At 42.2% G+C, this 23,246-nt stretch overlaps 2 protein-coding genes across 7 annotated transcripts in view; both read left to right on the plus strand.

The window, feature by feature from the left end:
• The window catches only part of spdl1 (spindle apparatus coiled-coil protein 1), a 339,338-nt gene that overhangs the window by 125,697 nt on the left and 190,395 nt on the right, over window positions 1–23,246 (plus strand). The gene's annotated exons all lie outside the window — the stretch shown is intronic.
• LOC144026111 (uncharacterized) lies at window positions 9,380–13,780 on the plus strand. Its single transcript, XM_077532667.1, has 5 exons — window positions 9,380–11,093; window positions 11,233–11,279; window positions 11,381–11,431; window positions 11,506–11,539; window positions 11,615–13,780. Exons 1-5 carry the CDS (start codon window positions 10,967–10,969, stop codon window positions 11,908–11,910), a joined length of 555 nt encoding a protein of 184 aa, XP_077388793.1. The 5' UTR covers window positions 9,380–10,966; the 3' UTR covers window positions 11,911–13,780.

Below are 23,246 nucleotides of genomic sequence, written 5' to 3' on the forward strand. Positions count from 1 at the left end.
ATTTTATGCGTCTGCCGAAAAGAGTTTATTCAAGCCCGACTCCCCGGGGCCCGAGAAAACACCTTCAATGACTTGGAATATACAAACGCCTGATCAAAGGAATGTTTCTGACCTCTTATCAACCACAAAGGATATTCTGGCGTCGCGCCCCTCCACTCCTGGAACGTCTAGATGGAGCAACAGCGCCGCCAAGTGGTGAAACTTGGAACTATTGTTAGTGACAGTTTACAAGTAACCACATTTTACACATTTATACCATGATAATGATGATAGATATCTGAACGACGAATGATTCATGTTATGTCTTTGTGTGTATGAACGTCCTATTTCATTTGTACTCCATAAGGAATGAAAGGTAATCAATATCTTTCAGTTCAGTCAGATTAGACCAGCAGGAACTACCTCACAAGTTAGTTTATGATGTATTAATTATGATGTGTGCTGAACGGGTTGTGTGGGAAAACTGATTTGCCAGACTGACCAAATTTAATGCCAAATTATTAATCCCTTTAATAATTTACTTTGTAAAGTTTGCGTGAGGGAGTAGAAGGGTTTGCCACCGCCTACCGAAGCACCGCCCATAGACTTTAAAAAGACGAGGGAACCCCCTCTCTCTCTCTCTTCCCGATCTCTCTCTTCCCGAGCTTCCACGCTGCCCCTCTTCGCTCTCGCCAGCCTCACCTGCTCCCACTGACTCTTTGTTCCAAAAAACTTGTCAAACACGTGGCCCCCTTTGTTCCTGGCAGCTACCATTGCCACGAGAGCATCCACTCGCTCCACGCCACGCCAAAGCAGGTGCAAACTGCAACTCTGACCCCAAAGAGACTCTTTTACTCCTTTTCCTTGCTTTCCCCCCCTTTTTTTTCTTTTTTTTTTCCTTCACCATCGGTGACTGCCCCGCCAGCAGCGAGCCCTGCGGCCCCCGGGGTACACTCGCAACGTACTGCCGGACTCAAGGTTGTGCACCCAAGCCGCACCGCATCTCACCTGCTATTCGGTGGCGCCGCGGTGCAAGCGCACCTCCAACGGTTGGCCGTCCCCGTATGCAGGCACGCCGCGAACCGAGCTCCAACACCTGGAGTCGGACAGCTGTCCGGCAGAACCAACCTCGCCGACCAATCAAGGGACGTGCCATGCAACTACGTCAGCCCCCGAGCGGCTCCTTTGCTCACCTGTGGAATAGCCCCTTTTTGATTTTCTTGCCTTTTTGAACGAACATTGACTATTTTTCCCCCTTTTTCAAAAGACCGCCCGTTTCTGCTCGTTCGAGGCAGCCCCCATTCTCGTAAGTGCACATTTGATTCCCCAATTCGGCATATCACTGTGTGCAACTTACGTTTGAAACATATCACAGATCTGGCAAATTAAATTTCTCTTTTCCTGTTTTCTTATTCATTCGCATTCCTTCCTTATTTTCATTAAGGCCTCAGTATGCTTCTGCGAGAGGCTCGCGTCGAGGCGTCACGTTGGAGCTCCGCTCGTGCGTTTGCCTTCCGACTTGTGCGCAATACACATCGTGTCTGCTGGAGTTTCACACCAAGTCCCGCTGTCGCTATGGCTGGGCCGCCACAGAGTGGCGATTCCTCTGCATTTTATGACGGATTCAGGAAGTTCAATTTAATTCAGAAACACGAAACAAAGCCGGGGGGAGAGTAAGTTCATCACCTTGGCAATTAATTATTGCCAATTTGCACCGGTGTCGGCCGTAAACTCGCCAAAACACAACAGCCGTGCGCTTAGCGAACACAGTTTTTTTTTGTTTTTTGTTTTTTTTTATTGTTGTTTTCCGCCTCTCGTCCCAGGCACATATCCACATGCACAGCCGTGGTCTCCGAGCAGGGAAGTCGATTTGCGCCACCAGTTGCCTTCACGGAAACTATCTGGGCGGGGGGCGGGGAGAGAGAGAGAGAAAAAAAAGAAAAAACGCCATCGAACGGACCAATCAGAAGCGAGCGACGCCCCGCCATCGACGTGCGTCCAAGGATTGACGACGTGTGCACGTCGGCCGGCCACGAGCGACGCAGCACTTAAAATTCATGGCTCGCGTCGATCATGTGATCGACGGCGCTCATCGACGAGAGAGCAAACGTGGAGGCATAAATTAGGCTTTAGTTTTATTTTATTTCTTTTCTTCTGACGGTAGGATAGTTAGATAGGCAGTGTTTTGATTCTGTAGTGTAGTAATCGTGAATAAATGCATGTTTTATTAACTCTATTCAGCCTAAGTCATCTGTGTTTCCGAGTGGATTATTATTCTTTTGTTAGTACAACGAACCATTGAATATCGAGTGTGGCGACTTTAGATTATAAATGACTGATGAAGAAAGGATTTTGGTCGTTGTTTGCTCCTGTTAACCCAAAGCAAAGCCAACGTTGTGCCCCTAGAGGTTACCGAGGTAATTACAATTTACCTCTGTAACGTTCAGATTATTAATTCGTCAAAAAGACGACCCAATTATCGCTACAATATGTATATGTATTAGGGTTGGGAACGTCTGGGTACCTCACGATACGATGCGATACAAGGCTCACGATAACGATTATCTCGCGATATGACGATACTGCAATTATTGATATATTTGTCAGGAAATAAGTCCACAATAATCATGATAAATCTACTCAAGACATAAACTGATGTTTTTTCAATGACAATATAGTTTATTTTCATACCATCACTGAAAAAAACATTAAAACTGGTGTCTTCTTCAGAGTGAGTAATTTAGTGCATTTTTTTTAAACAAATACAAATGTCTTCTCAACAGAGAACTCTTGTGAACAAATTTGTGTCTTTGTTAATCACTACTGTCATACAACATGCCAGTCAGTTACATGGTCAATTGTTTCATTTAATAAATTTTGAATTAAATTTAAATGAAATTTTAGATATTAAATCCAATTAAATCAATATTAATATTGCTCAGAAATTGTGTGCTTCAAAAAGTAGAAAGATATGTTTTAAAACTAACATTGACGATATAATATACATTTTTCATAGAAACTTATACAAAACTGGGTCACTCGCTGGACACATAAATGTCTTACACAAGTAAAAGTAAGCTTGTGCTTTTCTTTCAAATAAAAAAAAGAAAAAGAGCAGCACGTATGATTTGAGGTCCCAATCACTGATGGAATGCGTGGAAATGGTAAAAAAAAAAAGAAAGATAGATGTCCATCCGTTGTTGACTCGCTGGTAAGACCTACACGTTGCGACGACTCAAATGCATTAGTTTAGCCCTCATCTCTTCTTACAAAGTTGGAATTCTTTTTCTCAGTGAAATGACCGGTTATTTTACCTGGTTGTCTTCAGTCGTGGTCTGGCTATTTGTATGTGTTCCTTTCTCCCTTTGTTTTGTTAGCGAGCCTCCGCTCTCGTGTGTTAGTTTGCCATTACTCATTTCTTGTTGCACTAGTGTAGTTTGGAAGTTCGGGAGAGTGGGCCCAAATCCGGGAGCTTGAGCTGAGCTCCATTTCATTTTGTAACTATCACAGCGTTATGTGTTTTTCGTGTCGTATTGCCCCCGCTTAAACTCACCGAGCAAGACATCTACCTCGTGCCCCTGACACCTAACGAAATCACGTAGCGAAAAACATCATTCACAACTACGCTATACGGGTGGAAATCGATTGCAAATATACACAGAGATGCTGTGCGTGATCAACTTTGCCCTTGGAGAATTAAATAAGCAGAGAGAGAGAGAATTAGCTCTTACCTTTAGCAAGTCTAGTCCTGGATGATGCCGCTCTAAGTGGCTGTCATATTCGTCATGTTTCCAGTGTAACTGTTGTGAGACAATTCTTGTATACACCCATGTCCGTCTCTTCTCTATTCCATTTGATAAAATCCGAAATGTATCCATTCCACACTACCAATATATCCACATCTGACTTGTATGCAGCCGAGGTTTTGTTTACTTGGGTCTTCTTCGGCTGAAGACTGCCGCACATTTCCCCGCCACTCTTATGAGGTGCTCCCTCTAGCGGCCCGCCACAAGTAATTGCGCAATAAGGAACAATGGAGCTGTTACAGCGACTGTATCGATACTTGGCATAGGCATATTGATAAGCCATCGTGAGAGAAAATATCACGATGTATCGCCGTATCGAGATATTGTCACACCCCTAATATATAAATATATATATATATATATATATATATATATATATATATATATATATATACAGAAGGATGACCTCCTACCTGCTAGACAATTGTTACATCGACACCAATTGCCAGAAAGCAGGAGTCCCAGGTTTCCCAGGGTGTGTAGAGCACTCTACGATGATCTGGGACCAGATCCAGAAGGCCAAGCGGGAGAAGACCGACCTGCATGTCATCTGGCTTGACCTCGCCAATGCGTACGGATCGGTCCCACACTAGCTGATCAACTACACCCTGGAGTTCTTCCACATGCCTCCCTGCATCAAGAAGCTAATAGCGCGATACTTCAGTGATCTGCAAATGTGCTTTGCCCTCCAGGATTTCACCACCGGGTGGCAGCAGCTAGAAGTGGGAATCGCAATGGGGTGTGCCATTTCTCCAGTCTTATTTGTGGCAGCCTTTGAGATAATTCTCATCGGAGCAAGACAAATGGTTGTAGGAACCAAACTACCATCTGGACAGAGATTACCCCCATTGAGGTGCTACATGGACGATGTCACCAGCCTCCTGCAGACAGCAGCATGTACATCCCGACTGCTGAGAAGGGTGGATGAGTTGACGTCATGGGCCAGAATGAGGATCAAACCCTCCAAATCCCGTAACCTGTCACTCAGAAGGGGAGTCAGAAATGACAACACCATCTTTGTCGTCGGGGGAGAGAAAATCCCCCTCTTGTCTGAGCAACCCATCAAAAGCCTGGGGAGGCAGTACACTGCAGAGCTGTCTGACAAACAGATGGGGAGGACCATCATGAAACAGCTCACGGACGGCCTGTCAAGAATCAACCAGAGCCAACTCCCTGGGAAGTACAAAGTCTGGTGCTACCAGTTTATACTCTACAGGAGGGTGATGTGGCCCTTGAAAATGAGTGAGATCCCCTCATCCGCCGTGAGTAAGATGGAACGTAAAAGCCAATTCATTCATCAGAAAGTGGCTGGGACTGCCACGGTGCCTTTCTGAGACGGGACTCTTTGGGAAGAACGCACTGCAGTTGCCCCTGCAGTCTATCAGTTTGGGCTACATGCAAGAGAAGTCCAGGCTGGTTCTCGAGCTAAGAGAGTCCACTGATCAGTCAGTGAGGAACGCCAACGCGAAGGTTCCTACTGGCCGAAAGTGGAACGCCCAGTCTGAGGTTGACCAAGCTGTCAGTAGGCTGCATCACCAAGAGATCCTGGGCAGAGTCCAGGCAGGAAGAGCAGGCCTAGGATGGGGAGAAGCACCACGGTTCTGGTCCAAGGCAAACCGCAAGGAGCAAAAGCAGATGGTGGTGGCGGAGGTGGCAAGGATGGAGGAGGAGCGCTACAAGATCAAGGCCGTGTCACAGGAACCGACAATGAAGCTGGACAACATGGGAGGGAGTTGTCAACCGAAACATCAGCTGGTCTGACCTGTGGAAGATCCCACAGGCAAGGATCAGCTTCCTCATTCGTGCAACTTATGACACGCTTCCCTGTCCTCGTAACCTTCACCAATGGTTCGGCAACGAGGAATATTGCTCACTCTGCAGCGCTCCCAACGCAAGCCTCCAGCACATTTTGTCGGGCTGCAAGACTGCACTCTCTCAGGGGCGCTATAGATGGCGCCATGACCAGGTCCTGAGGAAGCTAGCTGAGGTGCTGGAGGGGTGTCGACAGGGCTGCAAAGAATCACCATCGGTAGAGAACTTTACCAGCTTTGTCACAGAAGGGGGGCAAAGGTACACCAGGCCATGAAACATCACAAGGCCCTTTTCCCCCGGCCATGAGTGGAACATGAGGGTTGACCTCAACAGGCAGCTCCGGTTCCCCACAGAGATCATCACTACGTCTCTCTGCCCTGACACCGTAGTGTGGTCCACCGAGGCAAAAGTGGTTCACCTCATCAAGCTGACTGTACCAGCAGAGGGGGGGATCGAGGCTGCATTTGAGCACAAGAAGGCCAAGTACTCGGAGCTGGCTGCTGAGTGCCGGGAAGTAGGCTGGAAGACCACCATCTACCCAGTAGAAGTTATGTGCTATGTGGGGCTGTCTGCCACACGCCTCTTGAGGGACGCAGGAGTGACTGGAGGGAAGCTCCGAAAGGCAATAAAAGATCTGGCAGAGGAGGCAGAGAAAGGCAGCTTTTGGCTCTGGCTGAGGAGGAAGGACAGGAGCTGGGGAAAGAGCTAACCCCGACATCAGCTGCAGGGGGTGACAGGGAGACGTCCCTGTCACTGCTCCGCCACCAGGAGACGTTCCAGGATTAAAGGGGCGAAACGCCAATGACTGGTGATCCTGGCTGATGACCCTGCAGCTGACCCATGGGCACCGGAGGAGGTGCGACAGGCAGCAATGCCAAGCAGGAAATAACATCGTGTACATTAATCTATATATATATATATATATATATATATATATATATATATATATATATATATACATACAGTGGAACCTCTATTTACGAACGTCTCGAAATTTTTGAGTTACGAAACTCCTCAACGGGAAAATATTGCCTCTTGTTACGAAAGAAATTTCTAGATACGAAAGGTAAAAATACATTACCGAACGCAACATACTTTCGGCTATGGCTATTTCCTACCATAGGTACCTATGAGCGTAAATACCAAATCGGTGTTTGTGCATCGTTCTGGCATCCCATTGGCTAAGAGGAACCTCTACCATAGGTATGAGCATATACTAGATCGGTGTTTGTGCATGTTTCTGGCATCCCATTGGCTAAGAGGAACCTTTACCATAGGTATGAGCGTATACTAGATCGGTGTCTATACAGCGTCCTCATCAAAAAACGATGAGGACTGCAGTTAAAAAGGTAAATGACCATCATTTTTATTCTTCACTCTATTCTTTGTTATTTACATTATGCACAACAATCATTTATTGTGCAATAATCTAATTGTAACATGTATTTGTTACATGTTTTGATGCATTTTATGCTTTATAAAACATTTATGTCTGAAATTTGGGAGGCTTGGAACGGATTAGGGCATTTACATGGAAAATGCGTCTCTACTTACAAAATTTTCTATTTAAGAACTTTCTTCCAGAACCAATTAATTTCGTAAGTAGAGGTACCACTGTGTGTGTGTGTGTGTGTGTGTGTGTATGTATATGTATATATATATATATATATATATATATATATATATATATATATATATATATATATATAATGTATGGGTGTCAAAATTATCGCATTATCTCGTTAACTAAAAGAGCCTTTAACGGCACAAAATTTTTTAACGCTCGATTAACAACCACTTCCTTATTTGGAAAGCCTCTAAGAGAATGCCAGTCGCGAAGCAGCAGAAACGTCCACGTCAAAATTACCCAATCGAAATGCACTTCACTGCACTGGAGCTACAATACACAATGTTTAAGGGGCACAATATTTGAGCGAAGGAACCATTTGGACGGTGTAGCACTTCCATCAGTTCCCTGCTTTGACAGAACTCCCTCGGTAGCATCGGTGTTAGCGATTAGCACAGCAGCGAAGCTACTCACACGGAGAGCCCCACTGGAGTGACTCCAAGCCACTTGATCTTTTGATGTGAGGTGTAATGTATTTTATCCAGCAACTCCAAGAAAGTCTAACATTGTCTTCTGTTTCGTTGCAGTAATGCACCGTCGGGTGAAAGTGAAACTGAAAGTACTATCGCTGTGTTAGCTTGTGTTAGCGGCTTCACAGCGCATCCGGGAACTTAACAAAATAAAAGCGTCAGGTTGTGAAAAGGAGTCACTATAACACAATTTAATAACAATGCATGTATTTCTGGGGAGTAAGTTGTATTTTACAGTTTTAAAAAATGTGCATAATTTCACAAGTTACTGAATGTTAAAAATTAGTCAGCTTTTAAAATAAAAAGAAAAATGCACTGAGCGGTCACCATTGTCTCACAAGTGCAATTATGCCATGTTGTAGTGAAAGAAAAATGATCAACACAGATCATTCACGTGTTTTTTGTCTTTTTTACCGTACGTGTTTTAAATGTTTTACACTGACACCTATAAAAAAAAAAAAATATATATATATATATATATATATATATATATATATATATATATATATATATATATATATATATATATACAAAATATACACATATAGCAAATATCCCCTCAAAAAACAGAAAAGAGAAAGTAAGAAAAGATAGGTTAAGAGTAGAAAAATAATAATTGTCAAAACAAACCTCAATACAAAGCCCAACTTGGATATAAAGTTCTTTGTAAAAGTAAATCAGTATTCATAACTTCGGCACCTTGAACAAAATAGGCCGCAAACCACAACAATAAACCACAGTACTATTTTAACAATAATTTTGAAGTCTAATAGTAAATGAAAACACAGAAAAAGCCACATGAAATAAAAAAAAAAAAATGTTAATAAAACGTACAATATTTTCTTCAGTCCTTAATCAAAATCTTACCCCAAAAGTCCAGAAAACAAAGTCCACAGCATTGAAAGCTTCATTGCGGTAAATCTCCCTCCTCAGCTTTTGCCAGGCAGCCCAAAGTGTCGCTCTGCATACTGCTGGGCTTCCTCCGGAGCCGTGAAAAACATCTCCGATTCATCATGAGACAAATCCATTTTCTTAACTGCTTGTTCCTCACAAGGGTCGCGGGGCTACCCCAGCCGGCTTCGGGCAGTAGGCGGGGTACACCCTGAATTGGTTGGCAGCCAATTGCAGGGCACACAGAGACGAACAACCATCAAGCACACTGAGGGACAATTCATCGTGCCCAATTAACCTGCCATGCATGTCTTTGGAATGTGGGAGGAGACCGGAGTACCCGGAGAAGACCCACACAGGCACGGGGAGAACATACAAACTCCACCCAGGAAGGCCGAAGCCCGGATTCGATCTTGCGCCCTCAGCATTCGGAGGCGGACGTGCTAACCACCGTGCTGCCGCATTAGAATATAGCTAAGTTCAATCATTATTCACAAATTTGTGAAATTGTGCGGAAACAGCTTGTTTTCATCATGGCCCTGGTTATCTATTATACTCTGCTGCCACGTGGTGGCCGTTTTTGTAATACTAGCATTTTTCTAGGCGCAGCCGAGTTGGTCCGGTTTGCATTGCATCTCTACTTTTTGCAGATAATGTGGTGCTGTTGGCTTCATCCAGCCGTGATCTCCAACTCTCACTGGAGCGGTTCGCGGCAGAGTGTGAAGCAGTTGGGATGAAGATCAGCACCTCCAAATCCGAGACCATGGTCCTCAGTCGGAAAAGGGTGGCGTGTCCTCTCCGGGTCGGGGATGAGATCCTGCCCCAAGTGGAGGAGTTCAAGTATCTTGGGGACTTGTTCACAAGTGAGGGCAGGATGGAGCGGGAGATCGACAGGCGGATCGGTGCAGCGTCTGCAGTGATGCGGACTCTGTATCGGTCCGTTGTGGTGAAGAAAAAGCTGAGCCAAAAGGCAAAGCTCTCGATTTACAGGTCGATCTAACGTTCCAACCCTCACCTATGGGTCACGAGCTGTAGGTCGTGACCGAAAGAACAAGATCCCGGGTACAAGCGGCCGAAATGAGTTTCCTCCGCAGGGTGTCCGGGCTCTCCCTTAGATATAGGGTGAGAATCTCGGTCATCCAGGAGGGACTCAGAGTTGAGCCGCTGCTCCTCCACATTGAGATGAGCCAGCTGAGGTGGCTTGGGCATCTGGTTCGGATGCCTCCTGGACGCCTCCCTGGAGAGGTGTTTCGGACATGTTCCACCAGCGGGAGGCCCCGGGGACGACTCAGAACACGCTGGAGAGACTATGTCTCTTGGAGGGCCTAGGAACGCCTTGGGATACCGCCAGTAGAGCTGGTTGAAGTGGCTTGGGAGAGAAAAGTCTGGGTTTCCCTCCTGCTCCCCCCGCGACCCGACCTCGGATAAGCGGTAGAAGATGGATGGATAGTATTGAGTGTAACACATACCTTATTTTCAGATCCATTCCAAAGTTCAGTATTGGTGATTCCACCAATATTTGTAGACTGTTATCATTTACAACTTATATTGTAATTCGTGGTGCAACGGTACAGGTAGCCTACGGTACGGTCTGTACCTCGGTCTCTGGGCCACAGTTTCGGTTCGGTGTCGGTACATGATTTGTGCGTAAAGAGAACATTTTTTTTTCCCAAAAAAGTTCTGTTTATTTTGCTTGTCAGCAAAAATTGCATTGTGCAATGGCAGTTTTAACACTATACAGTAGGATAAAATATGTACACCAAATAATATAATAATAATAATATTAATTAGGGGTGTTAAAAAAAATCGATCCGGCAATATATCGCGATATTACATCGCGCAATTCTCGAATCGATTCAATAGGCGGCTGAATCGATTTTTAAACTTCCATTTTTAACTCTTTGACCGCCATAAACGTTAAAAAACGTTCAGTATAATCCTAGGATTGGCCGCCATAGACGTCAATTGACGTCTACTATGTTTTTTTTATGGAAACGGGTGGAGGAAAGCCTTGGGCAGCTGTGCTCCAAGTATCAAGCCGATCGGGTTACTATAATGAGTATTCCTGGCCACTAGATGGCTGTGATGAGTCTTTTGGACAAGATCGGGTAGGAGACAACAGTAGAAGAAGAGAGGCGGAGCTAGAGTGTTGAGGGGGAGAGAATGGCGAACTTGGCTAAGGGAGTCAAAAAGGCTACAGATGGCAATCAGCTCACGCTTGATCCTTATTTTCAAAGCTCAAAAGCATCGACCAGTGCTCAAGAGCACAGTGATGACGGGGTTAAGTCATAGTTGAAGCGGTGACGCGGCCGTTTCGACCACGTCCTAAGGCCCCACCGGCTAGCGATGCTAATAACGTCTTAAGGCCCCACCGGCTAGCGATGCTAACACCGGAGAAAAGTGGTGCACAACCGAGCACGTCTGCACAGATGACGTTTCATCGGACGATGACGACTACTATGGGACCGATGCAAGACAGTCTTGGACAGTCTTCCAAAGAACGTGAAGGTAAGCGCTAACATGCTAAGAGATTGCTAGTAAGATTACTTTCCTAACTTTTCGGGCGATCTGCTAGCAGCGTGTGTAAATGTGCTGATATACACTAAAACATCTATTACCTATACAAACGTGAATGTATATTTTATAGATCGTGCTCACAGCAACGTCCGACCGCTGGTTCTACGACAAAGAAAGGTAAAAAAACAAAACAAAACAAAAAAAAAGCGTTTTCAATACACCGCAACAATAAAAGGAAAGTCTTTTGATAGTATTGTAATTGTATATGTTTCTTTCAGCTCCTCCTCATAGGGCCCAAAGTGACCCTTCTCACAGTGAGCAGAACAAAGGTAAAAAGAAAAAAAAAAGATTCTCCACAGCACTAATAAAATATTTGATGGTAAACGTCTTCTATAATTTACAGAATGTGCATCAACCAATACATCCAAGAAAAAAAGGTAAACATGCACACACACACACATTGCATCACAGTGCTCTAAAATAATATATGATATTGAAATGTATATTTGCAGATACCAAAGATTCTGGCTGGCTTGAAGTTGATGAATTCGGCTGGCAGCCAACCATCTTCCCCTTTGCTGCAAAACCAGGACCAAGGGATGCTGCAGCAGAGCTGAATTCCCACCTGCCAGCTGACATCCTGGAGCTCTTCATCACGGATGAACTTCTCCAGCACATCGTTCATCATACCAACCTCGACGCAAATCAGTCCATGCAGAAGCAGACTGACAAAAACTGTTGCGCACGTGTAAATAGTTTGCAAAGAGTTTTCCAAATTGTTTGTTCGGATTGCTACTGTTGCATGTAAATAAACTGTTATTTTGCAATCAAAAATATTTTTTATTGTTGGGGTAATGTTTTATAGAAGTTTAGGTGTTTGTAGAATCACTCATGCAAAAAAAAAAAAAGTTCCAAATTCACTAGAGTGCATGAAATAACATTGTTTCACAAAAAGCTTGATTTCTCCGTATTTTGGAAGAAAATAGAGGATTTGGGTGAAACGAAGCTGTTTTCTATTGTTGATTACTGAAGATCCGAATAAGGTAGAAACAAACTTTTTTTTTTTTTAGATGAAAGATGAGACTTCAATCTTTCATTTGGTAGTATCCGCGTTTCCATAGTTCTAACACAACATTTTCTGTGGAGCTTGAAAGATCGGTAAAATTCTGTAAATCAGCTGGCACTATGGGGTTACCTTTTCCGAAAATGGCTGGCAGTCAAAGAGTTAATGGAAAAATATTCAACAAAACGTCTTATTTCGGGTTAGGGTTCACACCTTAAGCATGGAAGAATGTTATATTAATGGAACATTCAGCCTTAATATTTTATTTCAATGACTAAGACTGAAGTTTCAAATGAATAAATAACACATTTTCATCCAAATCTTCCACTGTACAAGTTCACTGTTTAGTATTTTCTAAATTTGAATAAAAAAAAAATAAAAATCTCAACAATCGACTTATGAATTCAAATCGGGATTAATCGGTATCGAATTGAATCGTGACCTGTGAATCGTGATACGAATCGAATCGTCAGGTACTAGGCTATTCACACCCCTAATATTAATTATAATGTGCAAAAAACATCCATGTACATCAGGGTGATGACGTTGGAGATGCTTGTTCAGCCTTGTGTTTTCCTTAACCCATTTTGGCCACGTTTCTGCCTTCACAGTGCCAGGAGGGCGGATGTGCAATTTGTTTTTGTTTTTTTCTCAGTCTCTTTGCCTTTGGGGTGCATCGGAGTGTGCACGACGTGGGGGTGGCGTGGGCCTCGGGGCGTTTCTGACTGGCGCCATATAGCGGGAGTTGTTGGGTTGTTGGGTGGATTACGGTGATGCACGGCGCTGGGTGCTTCAAGCCAGTCTGACGGCTCTGCGTGCCGTCTATCACTGTCGTTTGTTTCATGGCTCCCGCGGGTCTGTGTTCGACATGAGTGCTGTGTATGCTGTGCATGTGTATGTTCTGATGCATTTCATCGGCTAGGGGACCGAGGGTCGGTCTGGGCAGGGCAGGGTTACGCTGTTGTCTGTTGTCAATACATTGCCATTTAAATAAAAAAAAAAAAAAAGAAAGGTGTCAGTACTTGAACCAAAACACACAAGTTTGTGGACTATGCAAAGCCATTGCATTTTCCGCTACACCAAACCAACCACATAAAAGTACGCTATGATATTCATGACAAATGTGATTGCGGTAATCACGAATTGATGGACGATGTAGTATGTTAATTTGTTGTATTTTGTTTTTACGTTTTACAATTATGACAAGAGCAAATGGCTGTTGTCAAGAGATTTTAGTTTTAACTAAAAAAAAAAAATGTGCAGTCGGAGGTGGGATTCGAAACCCACAAACTCCTGGTTACTGGACAAAGAACTTAACCACTAGACCACCACAGCTGTAGAAAAAGCTATGACATTGTGTGCATTTGTAGTTAATATGTCAGCCTATACTAAACTAACTTCCTTACGCTAATTTTTTAAAAGTTTGCTGTATAATGTTTTAACATTTTCATGTTCCTTTAGTAAATTTTCTAACTTTTGTTTTATTTTCTTTGCTCTGAATATTAACTACTGTTTGTTGATGCAAATGTGTTGTCTTTCCTTGTTAAAAGCACATTGAGTTGCCTTGTGTATGAAATGTGCTACACAAATAAACTTGCCTTGCCTTGAATATAGAAAGGAAAATAAACTACCCCTAGCAAAAGGTATGGAATCACCAGTCTTGGGCGAGCACTCTCAGACGTTTTATTGTGTAGATCAAACTCAGATAAAAAGCATGAAACAATCGTAAGGTCTTTCCAAAGAGCAACATCTTAGCTTTCAGAAACACTAAAAGAAATTATGAAAAAAACACAGTGCTGGTCAGTAATTGTTACTTTTATAGAGCGAGTGCAGGGAAATAAATATGGAATCACTCCATTCTCAGGAAAAAAATATGGAATCACTCCATTTTGAGCAGAAAATAAAGACACACCCAGTCAATTTCCTTTCCTTAATTCGGCACCTGCCTCAAATTACAACTGTGCGTTAGTCAGGAGTTAAAAACAGTGCAGTTATCACACCTTGGATGGCTTCTGGACCAAGTGGATTGGCAAGAATCATGGCTCCAACAAGGGAGATGTCTCTTGAGACCAAAGACAGGATTATCAAACTTCTTGAATGAGGTAACTCTACACATATGGTTGCCAAAGATGTGGGCTGTTCACAGTCAGTTGTATCAAAGATCTGGACCAAGTACAAACAGCATGGGAAGGTTGTTAATGTCAAACGTACTGGTAGACCAAGGAAGACATCTAAGTGTCAAGACAAACAACTAAAGGCCATATGTCTTGAAAACATAAAATGCACAAGACAAATGAAGAAGAAATGGGAGGAAGCTGGAGTCAATGTATGTGACAGAACTCTGCAAAATTGCTTCAATAAAATGGGATTTACATACAGGAAAGCTAAAAGGAAACCATAATTGACGCTTAAACTAAAAAGAACAAGACTGCAATGGGCTAAGGAGAGGCAATCATGGACTGTGAATAACTGGATGAAGGTTATCTTCAGTGATGAGTCAGGAATCTGCACTGGACTAGGTGATGACGCTGGAACTTTTGTTTGGTGGCGTTCCAGTGAGATATACAAAGAGGACTGCCTAAAGAAAACATCGAAATTCCCACAGTCCTTGATGATATGGGGCTGCATATCAGGCAAAGGCACTGGGGAGATAGCTGTGGATAAATCTTCAATAAATGCACAAGTTTACATTGACATTTTGGACAGCTTTCTTATCCCTTCAATTGAAAAAATGAAATAATTTTCCAAGATGACAATGCATCATGCCAGAGAGCAAAAACTGTGAAAGCATTCTTTGGCGTAAGACGCATCCAGTCAATGTCATGGCCTGCAAATAGCCCAGATCACAAACCTGCAAAGATAAGTATGAGATAGCTACTGATAGTGATCAGTTGTTTGTATGGAAGTGCGCGTGGAAAGTGGGACTGAGAAAAATTTCAAAGAATGAGGAAAAGTTGAACTTTAACGTTCAACTACGCGAGCACTATAAGTAACGTGTAATCAGACGATATATACGCAGGAAGGTGTGAATTTTTTTCAGCAAGTTGAAATTTGAACACTGTAAATCGGAAGTATTATGTGGGAGTAGTTTGACATAAAAAAAGTGAGGAGAATAAAATATGCCTGAAATAATAATAATAACTAGAGCTGCGAGCAGCTATAAAGGGCCCTCGCAGCCCGGGCCACGTTGGGGTACTTGCACGTTGGGGTACTGGCACGTTGGGGTACTGGCATATTGGAAGCAAAATTTCTTTGAAAATGGCATAATAAACGTTTACATGTAGAATATTTTTTTTGCCAGTGTCTGTCAAGCTCAACGGATTTTGGTGATTGTTAAGACCTGCAAAAATCAGCGTCCTTATTTATTTTATAAATTTTTTTTTTTATTTTATTTTTTTTATTTTTTTCATATAGTATTTCGAAAAGTCAAAATTTTTCCCCCTGTCGTTGGCTCAGGTCTTGACATGGTCCAGGCCAAGTCTTAACTCAGTCGGATGAAACGTGTAGGAGAGGTGGGCAAAAGTCTGCCCCCTGTGAATGTGCAAAAATCGTCAAAAATGGGACATTCAAAAATTCGTAGCTCACTTCCTGTTCATTTTAGCATATGGGTACAAGAGACTTTTTTGTAGGTCTTGGGCTCCCTCATACACCTGAAAATATTCGTCGTTCTTGCTTAAACGTACAACCGGGGCTGCTTCGTTAAAAATTTCGAGGGGGAGCTATTGAGTCATTTTTGTAAAAATAGCACAATCAACAATAAAATATTGCTCATTTTACCAGGCCAGATGTTTGTGCCAAGTTTCAGGAGTTTCTGTGCATGTTTAGACCCTCAAAACTGGCGTTGTTTTCTTGGCGAACAGCGCTTAGCCACGCCCACAGCAATTCGCGAAAACTCACAAACTTCGTGTTGTGACATCATGAAGGCCGAAACCCTCATCTGAGCAAATATGAGGTAGGTCCAGTTAACGTGTTTGGAGAAAAACGTAGAAGAAAATTCGTAAGAAAAAAAATTGCCACTAGGTGGCGCTATCAGTTAGATGAAATGTAAGTTAGTAGATGTCTTTAGAGCTGGACTCTCATCAAATGTGTGAAATTTTGAGAAGATAGGATCATCTCGGTCAAGTTAATGCAGCTTTTATTGTCACGAAAAATCTTCAGACTTTGCGTCACCGTAGCGGCCACGCCCTTTGGCAAAAAGTTACAATATTCGGTGTGGGGCATCATCAACATCTTAAGGCTTTTCTGACCAATTTTCAACTGGATCCCTTCAACGAGCTCAGCACAGTAGCTAAAAACGTAAAGTATGACATTTATTGTAACCACTAGGTGGCGCTATATGTATAACTGAATTTTGTCATATAGATGTTTTCAGGCCGTGACTATTACGTTGCCTGAGAAGTTTGAGATTTTTTGGAGCTTGTACATGGGAGTTATTCAGCATTTGCTCTTTCTGGACAAATGAAATTTTAAAGGCAATATTTGATGCCCCGCCCCCGTCATATAGTATTTCGAAAAGGCAAGACTTTTTGCCCAGCTGTTCTCTTAGGTCTTGAGATGATAAATACCAAGTTTGAAGTCAATGGGATGAAAAATGTTTGCATAGGGGGAAAAAGCATGACCACAGTGAAAGTGCCAAAATAGGCCAAAATTGGACATTAAAAAATTCATAGCTCACTTCCTGTACATTTTAGCTACATGGTCCCAATAGACTTTTTTGTGCGTCTCGGGGTACTACACGTGCCTGCCAATTTTCGTTGCTCTAGCTCAAACGTGCCGGGCTTGGTTTTTATTTTTCTATGCTAGGGGGCGCTATAGAGTCGCGTTGTTATAACGACTTCATAATATCAAATTTTTCGCCGGACCTGAGGAGTGTGCAAAGTTCGGTGAGTTTTCGTGAATATTTAGGTACCCAAAATCGCGATTGTTTGCGGAGAATAAAGAAGAAGAAGAATAATAATAACTAGAGCTGCGAGCAGCTATAAAGGGCCCTCGCAGCCCAGGCCACGTTGGGGTCGTTGCACGTTGGGGTACTTGCACGTTAGGGTACTGGCACGTTGGGGTACTGGCATATTGGAAGCAAAATTTCTTTGAAAATGGCATAATAAACGTTTACATGTAGAATATTTTTTTTGCCAGTGTGTGTCAAGCTCAACGGGTTTTGGTGATTGTTAAGACCTGCAAAAATCAGCGTCCTTATTTATTTTTAGGCAACGAGTTGCCCTGATTGGTATTTTTTGTAAAAGTGTATATATACATCATCGCTCGTTGTACTCATTGCACAATGTTACTTTTATTGTCCAAAGGGGCAATCAAAAATGAATAAAACAAAATGGAAACGTACATACGTTTGGATCGGTGTGAAGCCAGTTAACAATTTGAGTGGTGGAAACTAAAAGAATATTCATAAATGACTTAGTTATCACACTTAGAATGAGTTTACATTTTTTGTACAAAATACCGTATGTGTGTTTTTTTTTTTTATATATTATGCCTCAAGGGCTAGGTGGCGCTGTATTTATAACTGAATGTTGTCATAGAGATACCTTCAGGCCTTGATTATAAGCATACATGTCAAGTGTGGGATTTTTTTTGGAGCATGTACCGTGGAGTTATTATGCATATCCTTCATTCACGATATTGCTTTTAATGTCCACAGAGGCTATCAAAAATAAATAAAAATATATATATGTTTGGATAAGTCTGATGCCAGTGAACATTTTGAGTGGTGGAAACTAAAAAAATATTCATAAATGACTTAGTTATCACACTTAGAATGAGTGTACATTTTTTGTACAAAATACCGTATGTGGGGTATTTTTTTTTCATGCCTCAAGGGCTAGGTGGCGCTGCATATATAACTGAATGTTGTCATAGAGATAACTTCAGGCCTTGACGATAAACATACATGTCAAGTTTGGGATTTTTTGGAGCATGTACCGGGGAGTTATCAAGCATATCCTTTTTCATTGTGAAACACAAATTTTGATGCCCCGCCCTCATCATATAGTATTTCGAAAAGTCAAAATTTTTCCCCCTGTCGTTGGCTCAGGTCTTGACATGGTCCAGGCCAAGTCTTAACTCAGTCGGATGAAACGTGTAGGAGAAGTGGGCAAAAGTCTGCCCCCTGTGAATGTGCAAAAATCGTCAAAAATGGGACATTCAAAAATTCGTAGCTCACTTCCTGTTCATTTTAGCATATGGGTACAAGAGACTTTTTTGTAGGTCTTGGGCTCCCTCATAAGCCTAAAAATATTCGGCGTTCTTGCTTAAACGTACAACCGGGGCTGCTTCGTTAAAAATTTCGAGGGGGCGCTATTGAGTCATTTTTTAAAAATAGCACAATCAACAATAAAATATTGCTCATTTTACCAGGCCAGATGTGTGTGCCAAGTTTCAGGAGTTTCTGTGCATGTTTAGACCCTCAAAACTGGCGTTGTTTTCTTGGCGAACAGCGCTTAGCCACACCCACAGCAATTCGCGAAAACTCACAAACTTCGTGTTGTGACATCATGAAGGCCGAAACCCTCATCTGAGCAAATATGAGGTAGGTCCAGTTAACGTGTTTGGAGAAAAACGTAGAAGAAAATTCGTAAGAAAAAAAATTGCCACTAGGTGGCGCTATCAGTTAGATGAAATATAAGTCAGTAGATGTCTTTAGGGCTGGACTCTCATCAAATGTGTGAAATTTTGAGAAGATAGGATCATCTCGGTCAAGTTAATGCAGCTTTTATTGTCACGAAAAATCTTCAGACTTTGCGTCACCGTAGCGGCCACGCCCTTTGGCGAAAAGTTACAATATTCGGTGTGGGGCATGATCAACATCTTAAGGCTTTTCTGACCAATTTTCAAATGGATCCCTTCAACAAGCTCAGCACAGTAGCTAAAAACGTAAAGTATGACATTTATTGTAACCACTAGGTGGCGCTATATGTATAACTGAATTTTATCATATAGATGTTTTCAGGCCGTGACTATTACGTTGCCTGAGAAGTTTGAGATTTTTTGGAGCTTGAACATGGGAGTTATTAAGCATTTGCTCTTTCTGGACAAATGAAATTTTAAAGGCAATATTTGATGCCCCGCCCCCGTCATATAGTATTTCAAAAAGGCAAGATGTTTTGCCCAGTTTTTCTCTCAGGTTTTGAGATGATAAATGCCAAGTTTGAAGTCAATTGGATGAAAAATGTTTGCAAAGGGGGAAAAAGCATGACCACAGTGAATGTGCCAAAATAGGCCAAAATTGGACATTAAAAAATTCATAGCTCACTTCCTGTACATTTTAGCTACATGGTCCCAATAGACTTTTTTGTGCGTCTCGGGGTGCTACACGTGCCTGCCAATTTTCGTTGCTCTAGCTCAAACGTGCCGGGCTTGGTTTTTATTTTTCTACGCTAGGGGGCGCTATAGAGTCGCGTTGTTATGACGACTTCATAATATCAAATTTTTCGCCGGGCCTGAGGAGTGTGCAAAGTTCGGTGAGTTTTCGTGAATGTTTAGGTACCCAAAATCGGGATCGTTTGCGGAGAATAAAGAAGAAGAAGAAGAAGAAGAATAATAATAACTAGAGCTGCGAGCAGCTATAAAGGGCCCTCGCAGCCCGGGCCACGTTGGGGTACTTGCACGTTGGGGAACTTGCACATTGGGGTACTGGCACATTGGAAGCAGAATTTCTTTGAAAATGGCATGATAAACGTGGATTTTTTTTTTTTTTTTTTTGCCAGGTGTGATGAGTGTGTCAAGCTCAATGGGTTTTGGTGATTGTTAAGATCTGCAAAAATCAGCGTCTTATTTTTTATTTTTAGGCAATGAGTTGCCCTGATTGGTATTTTTTGTAAAAGTGTATATACACATCATCGCTCGTTGTACTCATTGCACAATGTTACTTTTATTGTCCAAAGGGGCAATCAAAAATGAATAAAACAAAATGGAAATGTACATACGTTTGGATCGGTGTGAAGCCAGTGAACAATTTGAGTGGTGGAAACTAAAAGAATATTCATAAATGACTGAGTTATCACACTTAGAATGAGTGTACATTTTTTGTACAAAATACCGTATGTGGGGTATTTTTTTTTTATTCCTCAAGGGCTAGGTGGCGCTGCATATATAACTGAATGTTGTCACAGAGATAACTTCAGGCCTTGACGATAAACATACATGTCAAGTTTGGGATTTTTTGGAGCATGTACCGGGGAGTTATCAAGCATATCCTTTTTCATTGCGAAACACAAAATTTGATGCCCCGCCCTCATAATATAGTATTTCGAAAAGACAAAATTTTTCCCCCCTGTCGTTGGCTCAGGTCTTGACATGGTCCAGGCCAAGTCTTAACTCAGTCGGATGAAACGTGTAGGAGAAGTGGGCTAAAGTCTGCCCCCTGTGAATGTGCAAAAATCGTCAAAAATGGGACATTCAAAAATTCGTAGCTCACTTCCTGTTCATTTTAGCATATGGGTCCAAGAGACTTTTTGTGTAGGTCTTGGGCTCCCTCATACACCTAAAAATATTCGTCGTTCTTGCTTAAACGTACAACCGGGGCTGCTTCGTTAAAAACTTCTAGGGGGCGCTATTGAGTAATTTTTGTAAAAATAGCACAATCAACAATAAAATATTGCTCATTTTACCAGGCCAGATGTGTGTGCCAAGTTTCATGAGTTTCTGTGCATGTTTAGACCCTCAAAACTGGCGTTGTTTTCTTGGCGAACAGCGCTTAGCCACGCCCACAGCAATTCGCGAAAACTCACAAACTTCGTGTTGTGACATCATGAAGGCCGAAACCCTCATCTGAGCAAATATGAGGTAGGTCCAGTTAACGTGTTTGGAGAAAAACGTAGAAGAAAATTCGTAAGAAAAAAAATTGCCACTAGGTGGCGCTATCAGTTAGATGAAATATAAGTCAGTAGATGTCTTTAGGGCTGGACTCTCATCAAATGTGTGAAATTTTGAGAAGATAGGATCATCTCGGTCAAGTTAATGCAGCTTTTATTTTCACGAAAAATCTTCAGACTTAGCGTCACCGTAGCGGCCACGCCCTTTGGCGAAAAGTTACAATATTCGGTGTGGGGCATGATCAACATCTTAAGGCTTTTCTGACCAATTTTCAAATGGATCCCTTCAACGAGCTCAGCACAGTAGCTAAAAACGTAAAGTATGACATTTATTGTAACCACTAGGTGGCGCTATATGTATAACTGAATTTTGTCATATAGATGTTTTCAGGCCGTGACTATTACGTTGCCTGAGAAGTTTGAGATTTTTTGGAGCTTGTACATGGGAGTTATTCAGCATTTGCTCTTTCTGGACAAATGAAATTTTAAAGTCAATATTTGATGCCCCGCCCCCGTCATATAGTATTTCGAAAAGGCAAGATGTTTTGCCCAGCTGTTCTCTCAGGTCTTGAGATGATAAATGCCAAGTTTGAAGTCAATTGGATGAAAAATGTTTGCAAAGGGGGAAAAAGCATGACTACAGTGAATGTGCCAAAATAGGCCAAAATTGGACATTAAAAAATTCATAGCTCACTTCCTGTACATTTTAGCTACATGGTCCCAATAGACTTTTTTGTGCGTCTCGGGGTGCTACACGTGCCTGCCAATTTTCGTTGCTCTAGCTCAAACGTGCCGGGCTTGGTTTTTATTTTTCTACGCTAGGGGGCGCTATAGAGTCGCGTTGTTATAACGACTTCATAATATCAAATTTTTCGCCGGACCTGAGGAGTGTGCAAAGTTCGGTGAGTTTTCGTGAATATTTAGGTACCCAAAATCGCGATTGTTTGCGGAGAATAAAGAAGAAGAAGAATAATAATAATAATAATAATAATAATAATAATAATAATAATAATAATAATTTTTACAAAAACAATAGGGACCTCGCAGCGGTCGCTGCTCGGGCCCTAACTAGAGCTGCGAGCAGCTATAAAGGGCCCTCGCAGCCCGGGCCACGTTGGGGTACTTGCACGTTGGGGTACTTGCACGTTGGGGTACTTGCACGTTGGGGTACTGGCACGTTGGGGTACTGGCAAGTTTAGGTAAGGCACATTGGAAGCAGAATTTCTTTGAAAATGGCATGATAAACCTTGACATGTGGATTTTTTTTTTTTTTGTAAAAATACCGTTAAGTTGGTGTATTTTTTTTTATGCCTCTAGGGCTAGGTGGCGCTGTATATATAATGGAATGTTGTCATAGGGATACCTTCAAGCCTTGACTCTAAACATACATGTCAAGTGTGGGATTTTTTTGGAGCATGTACCGTGGAGTTATTAAGCATATCCTTCATTCACGATATTGCTTTTAATGTCCATTAGAGGCTATCAAAAATAAATAAAAAAGTACATGTTTGGATAAGTCTAATGCCAGTGAACATTTTGAGTGGTGGAAAGTAAAAGAATATTCATAAATGACTTAGTTATCACACTTAGAATGAGTTTACATTTTTTGTACAAAATACCGTATGTGGGGTATTTTTTTTTCATGCCTCAAGGGCGAGGTGGCGCTGCATATATAACTGAATGTTGTCATAGAGATACCTTCAGGCCTTGACGATAAACATACATGTCAAGTTTGGGATTTTTTGGAGCATGTATCGGGGAGTTATTAAGCATATCCTTTTTCAGTGCGAAACACAAATTTTGATGCCCCGCGCTCATCATATAGTATTTCCAAAAGTCAAGATTTTTCCGTCTGTTGTTGGCTCAGGTCTTGGCATGGTCCAGGTCAAGTCATAAGTCAGTCGGATAAAACATGTAGGAGAAGTGGGCAAAAGTATGCCCCCTGAAAATGTGCAAAAATCGTCAAAAATGGGACATTCAAAAATTCGTACCTCACTTCCTGTTCATTTTAGCATATGGGTCCAAGAGACTTTTTTGTAGGTCTTTGGCTCCGTCATACACGTAAAAATTTTCGTAGATCTTGCTTAAACGTAGAATCGGGGCTGCTTCGTTAAAAATTTCTAGGGGGCGCTATTGAGTCATTTTTGTAAAAATAGTACAATCAACAATAAAATATTGTTCATTTTACCAGGCCAGATGTGTGTGCCAAGTTTCATGAGTTTCTGCGCATGTTTAGACCCTCAAAACTGGCGT

The sequence above is a fragment of the Festucalex cinctus genome, chromosome 9 (genome assembly GCF_051991245.1).
Source record: "Festucalex cinctus isolate MCC-2025b chromosome 9, RoL_Fcin_1.0, whole genome shotgun sequence".
Classification (NCBI taxonomy): Eukaryota; Metazoa; Chordata; class Actinopteri; order Syngnathiformes; family Syngnathidae; genus Festucalex; species Festucalex cinctus.